This window comes from Mirounga angustirostris, unplaced genomic scaffold (genome assembly GCF_029215605.1).
Source record: "Mirounga angustirostris isolate CCGP_5_RB_7025 unplaced genomic scaffold, mMirAng1.0.hap1 SCAF_4, whole genome shotgun sequence".
Taxonomy (NCBI): Eukaryota; Metazoa; Chordata; class Mammalia; order Carnivora; family Phocidae; genus Mirounga; species Mirounga angustirostris.
The window spans coordinates 174,977,178-174,991,163 of record NW_026991712.1 but is presented as its reverse complement, the minus strand read 5'-3'; the positions used below and the strand labels follow the sequence as shown (position 1 = coordinate 174,991,163).

At 35.6% G+C, this 13,986-nt stretch overlaps 1 protein-coding gene across 21 annotated transcripts in view; it reads right to left on the bottom strand.

Annotated features, from left to right (window-relative positions):
• EIF4G3 (eukaryotic translation initiation factor 4 gamma 3) overlaps positions 1-13,986 on the bottom strand; it is a 338,664-nt gene that overhangs the window by 146,046 nt on the left and 178,632 nt on the right. For 12 of the 21 annotated variants that reach the window (XM_064589818.1, XM_064589816.1, XM_064589800.1 and 9 more), the window contains 3 exons: positions 12,209-12,241; positions 1,129-1,308; positions 432-546 (listed from right to left, as the gene is read on the bottom strand). In XM_064589818.1, the coding sequence (XP_064445888.1) occupies positions 432-546; positions 1,129-1,308; positions 12,209-12,241 (328 nt within the window). The remainder of the gene's footprint in view (positions 1-431; positions 547-1,128; positions 1,309-12,208; positions 12,242-13,986) is intronic. The other 9 variants (XM_064589802.1, XM_064589812.1, XM_064589808.1 and 6 more) reach the window with 3 other exon arrangements.

The following is a 13,986-nucleotide window of genomic DNA, read 5'->3' as shown; positions in this document are numbered from 1 at the left end:
AAGCTAGAGAAACGAAAATGTTAAGGAAATCATAAGAGAAAATACATTTACAGTACCATACTGTATTTATTAAAAAAAAAAATCTGTGTGTAAGTGGACCCATGCAGTTCAAACCTGTGATATTCAATAGTCAACTGTATATTTATTCCATCAGCAAAAATCCAATAAAAATCCAGGTAATGATGAGTTGGTTGCAGATTCAGAACCTTGAGACATGGGTTCTTTGCAACAGAATTACCAGCTCTTTCAGATGGTGTCATTAACTAAATACTTCTGTAATACTCTTTTCTTGTAAACCACTCTCTAAAAAGCTTTCCATTCAGAACTGTTTGCAACATTTCATTTAAAAATTCTTTACAACACTAAACCTCACTGCCTAAACTGATTAGCAATCAGTTTTAGCAGAAATTGCTCAATTATTTCATACTTACCATAAGCATTGGGGAAGTCCCCAGGTCCTGGTCCAGGATAAAAAGGCCCTGGCCCTGGTGGTTGAACTGGATACTGTTGTGGGGGCCCAACATAAGGAGGGCCACTATGACGGTACTAGAAAAGAGAAATTAAAGATATTTATAAATAATATGAAGATAGCTTACTATTAAAAAACATAAAGTTGTGTGTGTGTGAGAGAGAGAGAGAGAATTACTGAAACAAGGTGAAAACTTGGTTAAATACTTTTCAAAAACGCTTGCTTGCCATCAAGATGCAATGAGGACGAAGAGAAAGATGTGCATTAGGTAAAAACCATACAGCAAATCAGTGCACAGACAGATATCAGCTCAGTATAAAATTATTTCAGGCTAGTAGCTTTTAATGAAATTGAATGTTATCACAGGAACAGCATAATTACTGAGTCTGTTTTAAAGCAGATGGATATGGGGAAGGGATGGGGTGAAAGTTAGAAGATAAAAATAATTTCTCTAACATCTTAGAAAAACTTAAAGAGATGTAGAAATAGCTCCTTACAATATTATGGAAAATGATAAAATGGTAGACTTATAACCAACAGAAAAGTTCACGTATCACTAAAAACCAATGCCATCACCCACCCTCCCTGCTTCCTTTGATGAGAATTTGGGTTAAATCCCACTCTACTGCTGGATGACAGAGACCTGAAAGATACTTTACCTGTGGGATACAGTACTGAGGACCCTGGGGCACTGGGTACGGCATGGGCAGATGGTTAACCATCATGATGTGCTGATTGGCCTGATACACTGCAGTGGGTGTCTGTGCACCAGGACGAATGGAAGGACTGCTGTTCGGGATGGTAGCTCTAGGAGGCTGTATCTGAGGCCTCTGAAAAAACTGAGGAGGGGAGAAAAAAATATTTATTTTTTTACAAAGGGGAATATGTAAATTTTACTATCTTGAGCTTTCTCCTTTTTTCCACTAATAAAAATGTTACCAACTGAATTGGAAATACAATATACATGAAAAGAGGCCAAACTGCATGTGGCTGGGATCACTAAAAATATTCTACACTAGACACACTAAGTCAAGTTTTGATCAGTGCTGTCACACATAGGAAAACAGTAGGGCAGTCTCACTTTTAAAGTGAAGCCTCAGCTATTTTAAATGAAAAATTATATACTATAATTATTAATGATAAAATCTAACAAAAGGGGTCGCTTCTGTCTCTCTAAAAGTTGTTTTACTGTATAAAAGTACTTATATTAAAAATTAAAAGCAGTCCCTTAAAAAACTACCATTCAAGTAATTTATAAAATATTTCTAGACATAAAGATTTTTATCTCAGTCTATCAGTCAAGTTAAATTAAAACTACCAGTAGAGTTGTCACATGCTGATTGTCACATGATGGGAATGGCCTTCCTTTTCTAAAAAGTGGCAACCCCCTATTAAAATGAACCCAATTTTGCTATATTGAATAGTTTGCAGTAAAAGTGGAAAATCTAGACAGACTTAAGAATGGTCTGGAAGGAGCAGAACTCAAAATTTATCAAATGGCAGCCAGTACCTGTGGTTATTTATGGCTCTCACTGCAGGCTTAAAAGCCTTGAAACAATATACCAGTAATAAATTCCCACTGTAAATGCATATATATTCATCAGCAAACAATCAATCTCATTGTAATAATAATAAGGGAATAGAGTAATAAAGAGGCCATGCAGAACCAGTAGTTGTTACCTGGATGGGTCTGAATCCTCCCTTCAATTATGAAGCAAGAAAGCAGCAGGAAACAGAAAGAAAGCCAATGGAAAAGCTTATAGATCAGTAGGAAGGGGTAGGACATAGCATGCAGCTCAACAAAAATATCTCTCTATTAATAATAGGAGAAGAAGGAAGATTAGAAAATCAGAATGACAATTCTCCACTTGAGAATTCAAGGACACATGGAATTGAAGAACTGAATCACACTTAATTGAATATAAATAAATCCAGTGGCAAAAATATTCTAATCGTAGCCACAAGTTGTAACAGCTTGAAAGGATATGTCTGCTTTCAAGTACAGATGGGACTGATTCCTGATTCCTGTTCTTGGCTCTACAGACACCCATTATGTGACTTGGCATTATTTAGCTTCTCTATGATCCACTCTCCATCTTTAATGGAGAAAAGTTAAAAATAAAAGTGCCATTCATTATTTTAAAGTTTGCAAGCGTCCTAAGAAATAACTAAGCTTTTCAAAATATATTAGACCCTTCAGGACAGACATCTGCTCTTCTCAACTAACACGGCATGTAAGAGGCCACTTAAAGCTTTAAAATGGGGAAACATAAAACTAGTCTTAAAATATGGCCTAGCTCCAAAATCTCTTGAGTTGTCTCACAATTCCAGACATGAATATTGATTGTGATTGGTCCAAATAAAGCAAGGGTGAGCTTTGACCTTTGGGCCCACTCAGGTCTTGTCTTATCCTTAAGCATCAAGTTACCCACAGATAGTAGAAGAAATAACTTTTTATCTTGTGCTGAATTGCAAGAATTAGGATCCAATGTCCAAGGCTCATCCCCATTCGGCCTTCATAACCCAGGACAAAGAAAGCCTTAAAAAGATTAAGTCACAGAAAAGCAATAGACAGTACAGTAGGAGAATGGAGTGGATGGGGGAACCAGATGTGGAAGGCCAGAGAGAGTAGGCTGATGGAGATGAAAAGAAAGTACAAGAAGCAAAGTTGCTAACAGGAACCTGGGCTGGGCCATACCGACAACAACAGTCTCACGTTTATCTCCACTGACAATCTTGTTGACAGACACAAGAATTCTGTTGGCTGCAACCAAGAACACTGAACTAGTAATAGTAAACTTGCCATCCTACACTACACTTCTCTGAATTACACAGCAGATAAATCTATTATTCATCAATGTATGTGAGCTGTAAAAACACTACATGAATGAACTGAAGCATTTTTCTGACTTGGTTAATATGTCAGTAGCCACAAAACTGTCACAGGCCTCAAAGAGAGGATAGTCATTCATCCGCTCAACTTACTGAGCATTACTCCATGTTAGATGCAGCGGAAGAAATCTTATTCCTGTAAGATAACTTTTTCCACCAACTCTAGAGGGCAGCCAAGACAAGGAGAGTATCACACACAACAGGTGATGATCCACTGTGGTTGTATTATCATCAAATTTTGTAAGAGCATTTACTGCCTGAAGAGACACACGGTGTTACTAACTTGTGCAGAGCAAGAAAAGCAGATATGGGCAAAGTTTCCCCACAATTCTAACAGTTTACTGTATGTGAGTCCTTCTCCTGACACTGGTTTCCAAGTCCTCTGCGGGGGTTTTTAACCCCCGTTTACAATAGCTGAGAATACAGATTCAAGGAGGATTCAGAAGCCTGTTTTCTTCAGTGGTTTTAAAAGAGAAACAAACAAGTGTTTCTGATGATACTGCTAATATTAACATAAGCTGAACCCAGGAAAACACATCATTTATGATTATGTGGACATGCAATATTTTTATATACAAAGACTTTAGCATTGAAACAATGTAGAAAAGTGTATTCATATATGCACATTAAGTAACACTGAAGATTTATATAGTACTTACTAGCTATATATGTAATTATTTTACATATATATTAAATTATTCTTACAACAAAGCCCGAAGACAGGTAGGATTATTAACATCCCCATTAGATATACTGGGAAATTGAGGAACAGGGAAATAAAGTAACTTCCTAAAGGTCTCCCACCTGTAATTTAAACACAGTCAGGTTTAGGTGTATAACTTTAACTGTTACACACTCTACTTCGTATTTTCAAACAATTGTTGATAGTAAAAAGAAATTTTTTCTAAGGCTGAAGGAATGTGGTGAGACCTTTATCCAACTACACTAATGGGTGGCATATCCCTCAGTCATAACATTCCTGGTAAGAAAAATGTTCCATCAATTACTTCACAAAATTCATGCTTATTATTCAGGAAAATAAATTTCTTCTACCTACAAGACTCTAATTCTGTATCTCCCTTAAAGTAACTGACACCTGTTCATATGCTTTTACATTATTGGTTCAACAGTTAACAGATCTTTTACTCAAACTCACTGCACAAGATTTTTACAAGGACAGGCTATCTGGAGCTTATTTTTCACCCTTAAGAAGTTTCTTCCCTCCCTCATTCTCCCTCCCTCCTCCCCCTACACATGAGATTCTACTATCTATAGAACTAGAAAAGATGTAATGGCTGGAAAGGCAAAGAAATAAAAAGAGATGGATTCTCTTTTTTGTACTCTCTCCTAACCATTCAATTGTAAATTTAGAATTAGATTTAACAGTGGTGCAGGAAATTAAAAATCCGTGGGTGGGCACGGCAGCAAACCACAGGTTATTAAAAAGAACCTGTGAATGTGAATGGGCCTTCCCAAACTGCTTGCAATGCTTCTGAATCTCTTTTCCTCTCCACTGATCATACTCTCCTGGATACTGGATGGAAGGACAGTACAAGCCATTTAATCTAACCACATACCTAAAGTTTAAATCTCTTATTTGACATGCCCTTCAGGTTACGACACTTGAGCAACTGAAGACACAGCTCCATTTCATTATTAAATGGAGTTCTGACTTTCCTTCTACTGGTTCCAAATTTTTCTCTCTGTATCATCTTCCCTCTAGTCCAACAAATATTCCTAAAAGCACATCAAAGTCAAATCCTTCTTCTACAGAAGTGACAAATCTCTAAGTTATGTGAAGACAGCCATCACTGCCAACTTTCACACCAATGTCTATTTTTTGTTCAAAGCCAATTACTACCCTCCATGCCCTGTCCCTCCAACCAAGATATTAAATTCCCTCTTTAGCTGTCTCTCAATATGGTCCCACAGTTCAAAGTCTCACTGAATAGAGAACCAAACACAAATATCCAGGTGATATCTGCCCAGAATGTACCTGGCCTCACTCAATAAATTTATCTGTTGCTAAATCAAAGAGCAACATCTCTCTCTTACTCTGGCTGATTATATTTCCATTAACAAAACCAAGAATAACAGGAGCTCTTTTGTCAACCACATTTTACTACTGATTGGTACTGAGTTACAATCTTATAAAATCCCTAAGTCTTCTTTATATATAACCGGCAACAAGTCACGCTCTTCACTTTTGTATGTATTCTTAGGGTTGTGTAATGAAGTTCAGATAGGGAATCATGTATGTTGTTCCTTTGAAAATGTATCTGGCTAATTTCAATCCATCATTACAGACTGTACAGATACTTCTGGATTCCAAATGTATAATACAATGTCAAAACCACATAACCACCAGCAAATTTGACAGGCATGTCATTAATCCAAGTCACTGATGAAAATGCTGAAAAAGGCTAGGCAGAGAAGGGAGGAATTGTGTACAACATGATCATCTCCAAACTTGATTTCAATCTGTTTTAAGTCTTTTATCTTTCAATGGTCCACTAGTATGCTAGGAGAATGGCAAGGGGAAGAATCAGCCCTCATGTGAGGTGGTACTTTGTGCAGCTTTTCCAAAGGGCTAGGATACATTTAAAACAGAGGCTGAATTTAGAGTACTCATGATAGTTGACTTTCACTGTAATGTTCTAGAAGCTGGAAGGAAAACGTTACCTCTTGGAAAATCCTTCTAAAAATGTGATAATTATACCACTACCTAAAGTTTCCTGGCCAATAACATTAGTAATAAATGCTTTTTGAGTATGTTGGTAATTCTATCACTTCTCATGAATTCACTCTTTCTAAAATCATCAAAATACAAGGATATCTCTAAAAAAACTACATAATAATTCAACATTCTCTAAAAACTACCTATTCGGGCGCCTGGGTGGCTCAGTTGGTTAAGCGACTGCCTTCGGCTCAGGTCATGATCCTGGAGTCCCTGGATCGAGTCCCGCATCGGGCTCCCTGCTCGTCAGGGAGTCTGCTTCTCCCTCTGACCCTCCCCCCTCTCATGTGCTCTCTCTCTCATTCTCTCTGTCAAATAAATAAATAAAATCTTTAAAAATAAATAAATAAATAAAAATAAAAATAAAAACTACCTATTCATTTTCAGCAACTAGAAAAATCATGTTCAATCACATCAGTTCTTCCTATGTGGAAAAAAAAAAACGACACAATACTTACTAATTTGCAAAGTAATAAAAACCACATCAAAATATGCTTCTGAAATCCCTAGCTTTCTGCAATATATAGTTCAGCCTACTGGAGGAACAGTAAGATTTGCAATTATGAATTTTTTAGGTTAATATCTTCAAAAATTCTAAAGTACTCTTGAGAAAAATAACAGTGCTATAATTATCTCACAAGTTATAAGGGAACAAGCAGTGAAGAGTCCACATAATGGGATATTCATTCAAGTATCAACCAGATATTCTGCTGACTTACACCAATTTATAAGAAGGTTATTACATTCTAAATTCTTTCTGTACTTTCCCTGCATGTGGCCAATATCACATAATTTATGTTTCATTAAGAATTAGAAGATGTAAGCCCTAGAGCTGAGTCGTCCAATACAATAGCCACTTGCCATATTTGATTACTTAAATTAAAATTAAAAATTCAGTTATTCAGTTGCACTGCACATTTCAAGTGCTCCACAGCCACATGTGGCTAGCAGCTACTCTAGTGAACAACGCAGACACAGAACATTTTCACCACCACCACAGAAACTTCTATTAGACAGTAGTGTCATGGAGGATTAGGTCAGATGGAAGAAAAAAATCCTAAGGATTCTGTTCAGGAACAGAAAGTGTTCTCTCTGATCATGACATAGACTCAAAAATGAGCATCCTTGTAGAATACTTTGCTCGTAGGTAAAAATAGGTTGGGGCGGGGGGGCGGGGGGAGATAGGCTGTGTCACTGTTAAAGGAAATTGACATTTACCAAGAATTTATTATGTGCCAGGGACTGTGACAGGCAGGTACTCTGATCCTCACAACACCCTTAGGAAATAGGTGCTGTTGTTGTAACACTTCAATATTTTATTATTTATGAGCATATTTTATCCATTTCTCAGATAAGAAATCTGAGGCTCAAAGTTATGCCAACTCCCAACCTGTATTTTCTTTACTATCTCTGCCATAACCGTACAACTCTTTGGTGAATAAGGCACTAGATAAAACTGCCCAAGACTGACTTACATTAAGCTCTGAAAAATCTAAGAGGACTGGTCATAAGACTGCATAAATGCTTGATCTTATTTCCAAGTAATATCCATTAGACTCTGATATGCCAGAACTGGCCCCAGAGGCAAGCCCTAAGCCTTCATTTATTTTACTTTCCAAATCTAAGAAACTGCCTAGAGCAATACAAATATTTCTCTACCAGAAACCAAGACTTCAAATGTAACAACACAAGTTTGAATACAGAAATCCTTTAAGGTTCATAACAACAACAACAAAAAATCAACATGAGCCAGCTATTTTCTTTTAATCTTTTAGCAAAAAGAACAAAACTACAACAGGAAAACATGCACAGTTTCAATGCTGCTTGCCAGTAGGTAACGTATTTCCTTGATGCGAGATACTGTTAACTTTATCAAGCTTTTATTTGTTTACACTAAATCCGATTGCTTTGAATATGGCATACTATTCAACATTTCTGAATATTATGGTAATTAAAATCATGTATCAACACACTGAAAAATGTTTTTGTTCTAGGAACACTTTTAAATACCAATTCCTTGGTCTTTCTCAAAATGCAAAGACTACTCAGCCATAGTATTTAACCAACACTTGATCTCTGTTGTGAAACCCAAAAGTAAAATAAGGACAGGAACACAGGTAACTTTAAACCACAACTACACGAATTTCAACTGCTAAACATGAAATTAATAACACAAGCCAGAATCTACATTATACCAAGTGACTTGCTTTACTTATGAGTGTACGTTCTGTTCTTTCAGTTTCTAATTACCTTGGGATTTTCAAACTGTTATCAGAGTAAAAATAGTTGACATATTTCTAAAGCCACGAGTGTTTGCATATAAAATTACTTAGTACTTCTTTTACCTTTGAAGAAAACTGTTAGTCTAATCTAAAGCTCTCTTCAGGTTACAAAATGCAAAAAAATATAACATCCTAATTAATTAATCTAAAGAATCCCTGTAAAAGCCAAAAACTAATGGTACTGGAAGAAGACATGGCTGACATAATTCTAACTGGACCACGGTATCCCTGACTTGAGGGACTCAATAAGGGCTCTGGCTGGCCACACATAAAGATACTCTAAATAAAAGTAGTTCCAAGAAATACATTCTGTAAGTTTCTTGGTCCTATTAAACTAAAAATATTATTATGCAGAATCTTATTTGTTTCAATTCAGTTTACTTCCTTTTACAAAGAAGAAAAAATATATACATAGGTTCTAGATTACTAAACTGGACAACCGTGTTTTCATTTCACAAGCAATTACCTCCAATTAGTTTACCTAAATAATATCTTTTCCTTCGTAATGTTTATAGAACCAATTGTTACTAAGCATTCACAAAAACTTATGTATTTATTGTTGGACTTTAGAAATAACAATCATAGGAAACGTCATCCAGCATCAAATTATTGTGTAAAAAAAAAAAAAGATCAAAGCATGGAAGGATATGTGATCAGAAAGGTAGCCACTGATGAACAATTCAATAAAGGAGAAATGAGAAATCTATTCACTAAGTCTAACTAATCAAAGCTAATTCTAACCCTTGATTTAATTCTTTCTGGCCAAAGAAAACAACTATAAATGAAAAAACCATTTGTGCCTTCAATTCACAACAAACCAAAAATAACCTAGGACATAGATGTTTTCCCCTTTAAAAATGTATTCTCTGTATAACAATGTTTTTTACTGTTTACTCTCATTATACAAGTCTCTATGTACTGTTTTCTCTTATGAGCCATCTCCTTCTCTATGAACCTCTACCTGACTTTCTTTCTTTCTTTCCTTCTTCTTTCTTTCTTTCAACACATACACACAGAGAGGGGGGATGTGTGGGGAGGAGCACAGGGAGAGGGAGAGAATCTCAAGTAGGCTCCATGCCCACTGCGGAGCATGACATGGGGCTCGGTCTCACGACCCTGAGATCATGACCTGAGCCAAAAATCACAAGTCGGACACTTAACCAACTAAGCCACCCAAGGAGCCCCTCTACATGACTTTAAACTTTAGGAGATGATAATTTTAAATACAAACTTCAACCAGTAACTCTCAAATGGGAAATAGTATCATCTCCATGGGGGTTATTTGGAAATACATGAAGGTGTTTTTTGTTTTGTTTTGTTTTTTAATTGTCACTGGGGGAATTCTACTGGCATTTAGAGCCCTAAGGTTGCTAAATGAACTACAATTTACAGGGAAGTTTTCCATAACTGGTTATCCCACCCAAAATGCCAATACCTATTCCACAGTGAAACAAACCAAACTGGCCTGTACATCCATGGATACAGCAGAGCAAACTCTTCCTAACAATCTGCTCTATGCCACACCACTGTTTCAGCTAGCTCTGCTCAGCAGTGCCACTTCAACCCCACACCCTCCCTCTTCTAGTTCTCCACGGGAACTAATTCCTGCTGCTGCCTCAACCAAAGTTATATATTTCCTTACTCACTTAATTCTCTCTGGTGTAATGAAAAAATTTTAACTGCTATTTAGAAAGGAGGAATGCCAGAGTAAAAAGCAGCCAGCTACCTGAAGTTTTTGTATTCAAAAGTAATGCTCTGGATTTATGATGCAGCTCAAGAATCTATCTTCAAGAACCAGTGTAAAAAGGAATTATTTTCCTTGCTAATGAATAAATAATAAGTATATAGATATATGGAGTTCAATTTTTTTAATTTCACAAGCATCATCCTATAGCTAAATAAAGGACCAATCTGCCAATACTTTCTTGAGTCATATTACACATGAAAATGATTTCAGAAATGAAATCAACCTTTTCTCACAAAGACTCCTTTAAGGTTTCCTTGGTTTTTGGAATTAAAAGACAAAGAGAAGAAAGTTCAGAAAACAAATTTTTCCAAAGAAGACTATTTATAAAGGCTTAAATACAACATCCCTATTTGAGGACCATTGCGATTGAATAGAAATTATAGAAACACTTAGCCTTCTATGAAGGACCACAGAAATCGTTTTTCTTTCTACTCTGCTTCTGGAGCAGAGATCTCCCAATGTTTCTCTGTTAGGAGTTATCTCTCTGTCTTGATCCCTGACTAAAATTTAAGCCTTGCCTCTACGACCCTTGACTAAATATTTTATAAAATTTATAATCAATCTTTTTACCTAAGGGTTTATCTTTTTAATTATTGGTAATCTTGCCGCATAAATTTGTAGTATATGCTAAATACTGCTGATCATTTTCCTTCTATTATCTCATTTACTCTTCATATCAGTCCTAAGATGGCTACTAATACTGCACCCATTTTACAGATGAGAAAACTGAGGTTGAGACCAGTGAATAACTTGCCCAAAACCACTCGGTTAATAAGAGTCAAACCTAGGTCTAGTTGACACCAAACTGCAAGCTCTTTAACAACACTATCTGTTGATACTAAAAAATATCTGAATTTTATTTCTTCATCTAATCCAAAGAATCGCCATCCACTTCATACAACCACATCTGAGTTCTCCTACAAAGTGTCCTTAGCACCTCAGAATTTGCTTGGTTTTTACATCATCTAAATTGAAAAGACTTTATTTTAAGAAATAGAGCCTTATATTAAATCACCGGTAGACAATGAAATCCTGCAATTACACCATGTCCATTTACTCAGTAATAAGAATTCTAACTATGATTAACACAGGTAAACAATGGGTAACATTTCTCTAATTTTATCAAACCATACTAGATTGCATAATAATATAAAAAATAGCTACCACTTATTGCTGCTTACTTTGTGTCAGATGCCTAAAGAATCTTATCCCTAACATAGAATATAGGGTATTTATCCCAATTTTACATATGAGGGGACTGAGGCTCAGAAAAAGATGTTTAACCGAGCTGGTTACACAGTAAAGCTGGTAATATGAACCCAGATCTGAAAGACCTAGGCCCTTTCTATTGCAGCAGGAGAAAATGTTCAGGACACTCTGTAAGAAGTTATTTGGAGGGAAAAACCCTGCAAGGACTTTCTCCCAAACCACCTCCTCTAGTATATTCCTGCTAAATAAATTAGTGTCAGCATATACATTTTAAATTTTAATTTATACAATTACTTCATTTAAAAAGAACCAATAGGCTACATATATTAAAATTAAATAAGGTATTTATTTTCTATGTATCCTGAGAATAATTCTATAAAGCAAATGAATATGTATTACTGTTAATTTGATATTAGATCTAAGTTAGTAACTGAAATTAAATGGTTTTAGAAATATTAATGCTATTTTATACACATCAATACAAGTTACATCAGAATGTTAACAGAAAACCCTTAGAATGTTGCCTGTTCCAGTCAAATTTAAACAATACAGATATCCACAAAATCTGTGAGGGCTTACTATATCTACAATTTTTCAGGGTTCCTTAAATTCAGAGCAATTATTTTTTGGGGGAAAAAAACCACTCTATTATTTTTAAATTGTGCCATTAACAGAAGGGAATGGGTTTGTTAATAACAAAATGCTGTGAAATTAGTGAAGGACAAAAAGAACAGAATCACAGGAGACTGCAGCTACTCTTGAAGAGTACAGGTTGGGTGGTTCCCTGGAATGGCAGCATTCTAAGGGTCAGCAGCTACTAAAGCCCCCACCTATTAGTTAAGGGTGATAGTGAAGGGGCAAGGGTACAGTACCTGGTGATGGGCAGGTCGAGGCCCCGCTGCAAACTGAGAAAAGGAGGGAAAACAAACACAAAAGGAAAGGCACAAAGAGTCAGAAACACCACAACAAAAACCAAAATGTCACACAATATGCCAAAAGAAAAAAACCCACAAGAAAAAAAAAAAAAAAACACAAACAGTCAAAGCTTTGCTGCAGGACAGTGACAGACAGGTACTAAGATTCAACAGGTTAACACCACTACCAGCTATAGTTTGCCATTTATCAGCTGGGAGAGAAACAGCTAAGCTGTTAGGCACGTAAGGGTACCTCTCTGATAGGAATATTAAAAAAAAACAAAAAAAACCCCTAAAATAAAGCAAAAGAAAGTTTGAAATACTAAGTGATTATATTAAGACAAACATGAAAAACTCAAGGGTGCTTATGCTATTGATATAGCTGGAGGAAATGAGAAAAGCTTTTATATTACAAGAAATAGCCAGGAGGTAATTAAAATGTCCAACAGGAAATAAAGAATGTTAACAGGACTGATTTCAAATTTACTTAGGTTTAATGGGGTATTTCACACATGAAATGGAAATTTCAGTATCTTCCTTTATTTCTTAAAGAATAAAATTTCATTTATATATCTATAAATACACAAACATATTTATAATATATAAATATGTATTTAAATATATAAATAACCACATATATATTTAAATACAATTAACTGGTGAAGTTTAATATCAGGCATACCAAAGCAAATAGCTGGTAAAGAACATCACTTTCTAACATGATTAATCAAAGTGGTACTATTATAAGCTCAAGAAGAAAAAAGAGTGAAAGAAATCAAATCTCTCAATTTTTATACACAACAGCACAACACTGTCCATATGCATCTACTGCTATCTGATATTGAGAATAATAGCAAAAGAAAATATAACTCCTTAGCCCAATAGAGTGCTTGAAAGCAGATAATACACACTCCCAACTCTTATTTTCCCTAGCGTACAATGAAAGAAAAAGCTTTTCCACCAATAAAATTTTAAATACTAAACTTCTAAGATCAACTAATTCTGCACCAAAGCATTAACTGGACTTCCAATATGACTTCACTAAAAAGGACAGAGAAAACTATTCGGGACTCAGTGTCATGTACTGGCTACTAATACATTAACTATCAAAATTTAACCACCCTCTTTAATAGTGAGAAGAAAATATTTCCAAAGCGGTTTTGAACGCAAACCACACAAGGCTTTAATGTAATACACTTAAGAAACTAAAATACATCTTCAGTTATTTCCTAGAGAGCCTTCCTTCCATCAACTCATCACTGCCAGTGAATCGGACTGAGGATTAACGAAGAAACAATCCCTCATACTCAGAATTTAAGTTACGTGCAAGAGATGTGGAATTATTTCCCCAACTGCCGTTATTTCATATAAATAATTTTCAAAAAATTGCAGTGGAGCACATCACAATGTAGCAGATGGTTGAAGACCGCTTTATTAAGAATTCACCTAAGAAGATTAAGAAGTCACCTTAGAAGCTAAAACATCACCTATTTTTCAAGTAATGAAATGTGTCTTAAACACAATTCAAAGTTATTCAGTATAAATTAATGAGCTCTTGATGACCTGTGTGATTATAGTGTGTTAGGTCAGCCATTATATTTGCTAACTACTATAAGAGTTTTTCAAAATGATGATAAGGGCAGCTTTACTTCTTGCAGAACGTTTTCTCGTCACAGAAACTGCGGTCTTCTATTTTCAGTTTTCCAATTATGAAAAGAAAACAGATCCTACCTCTA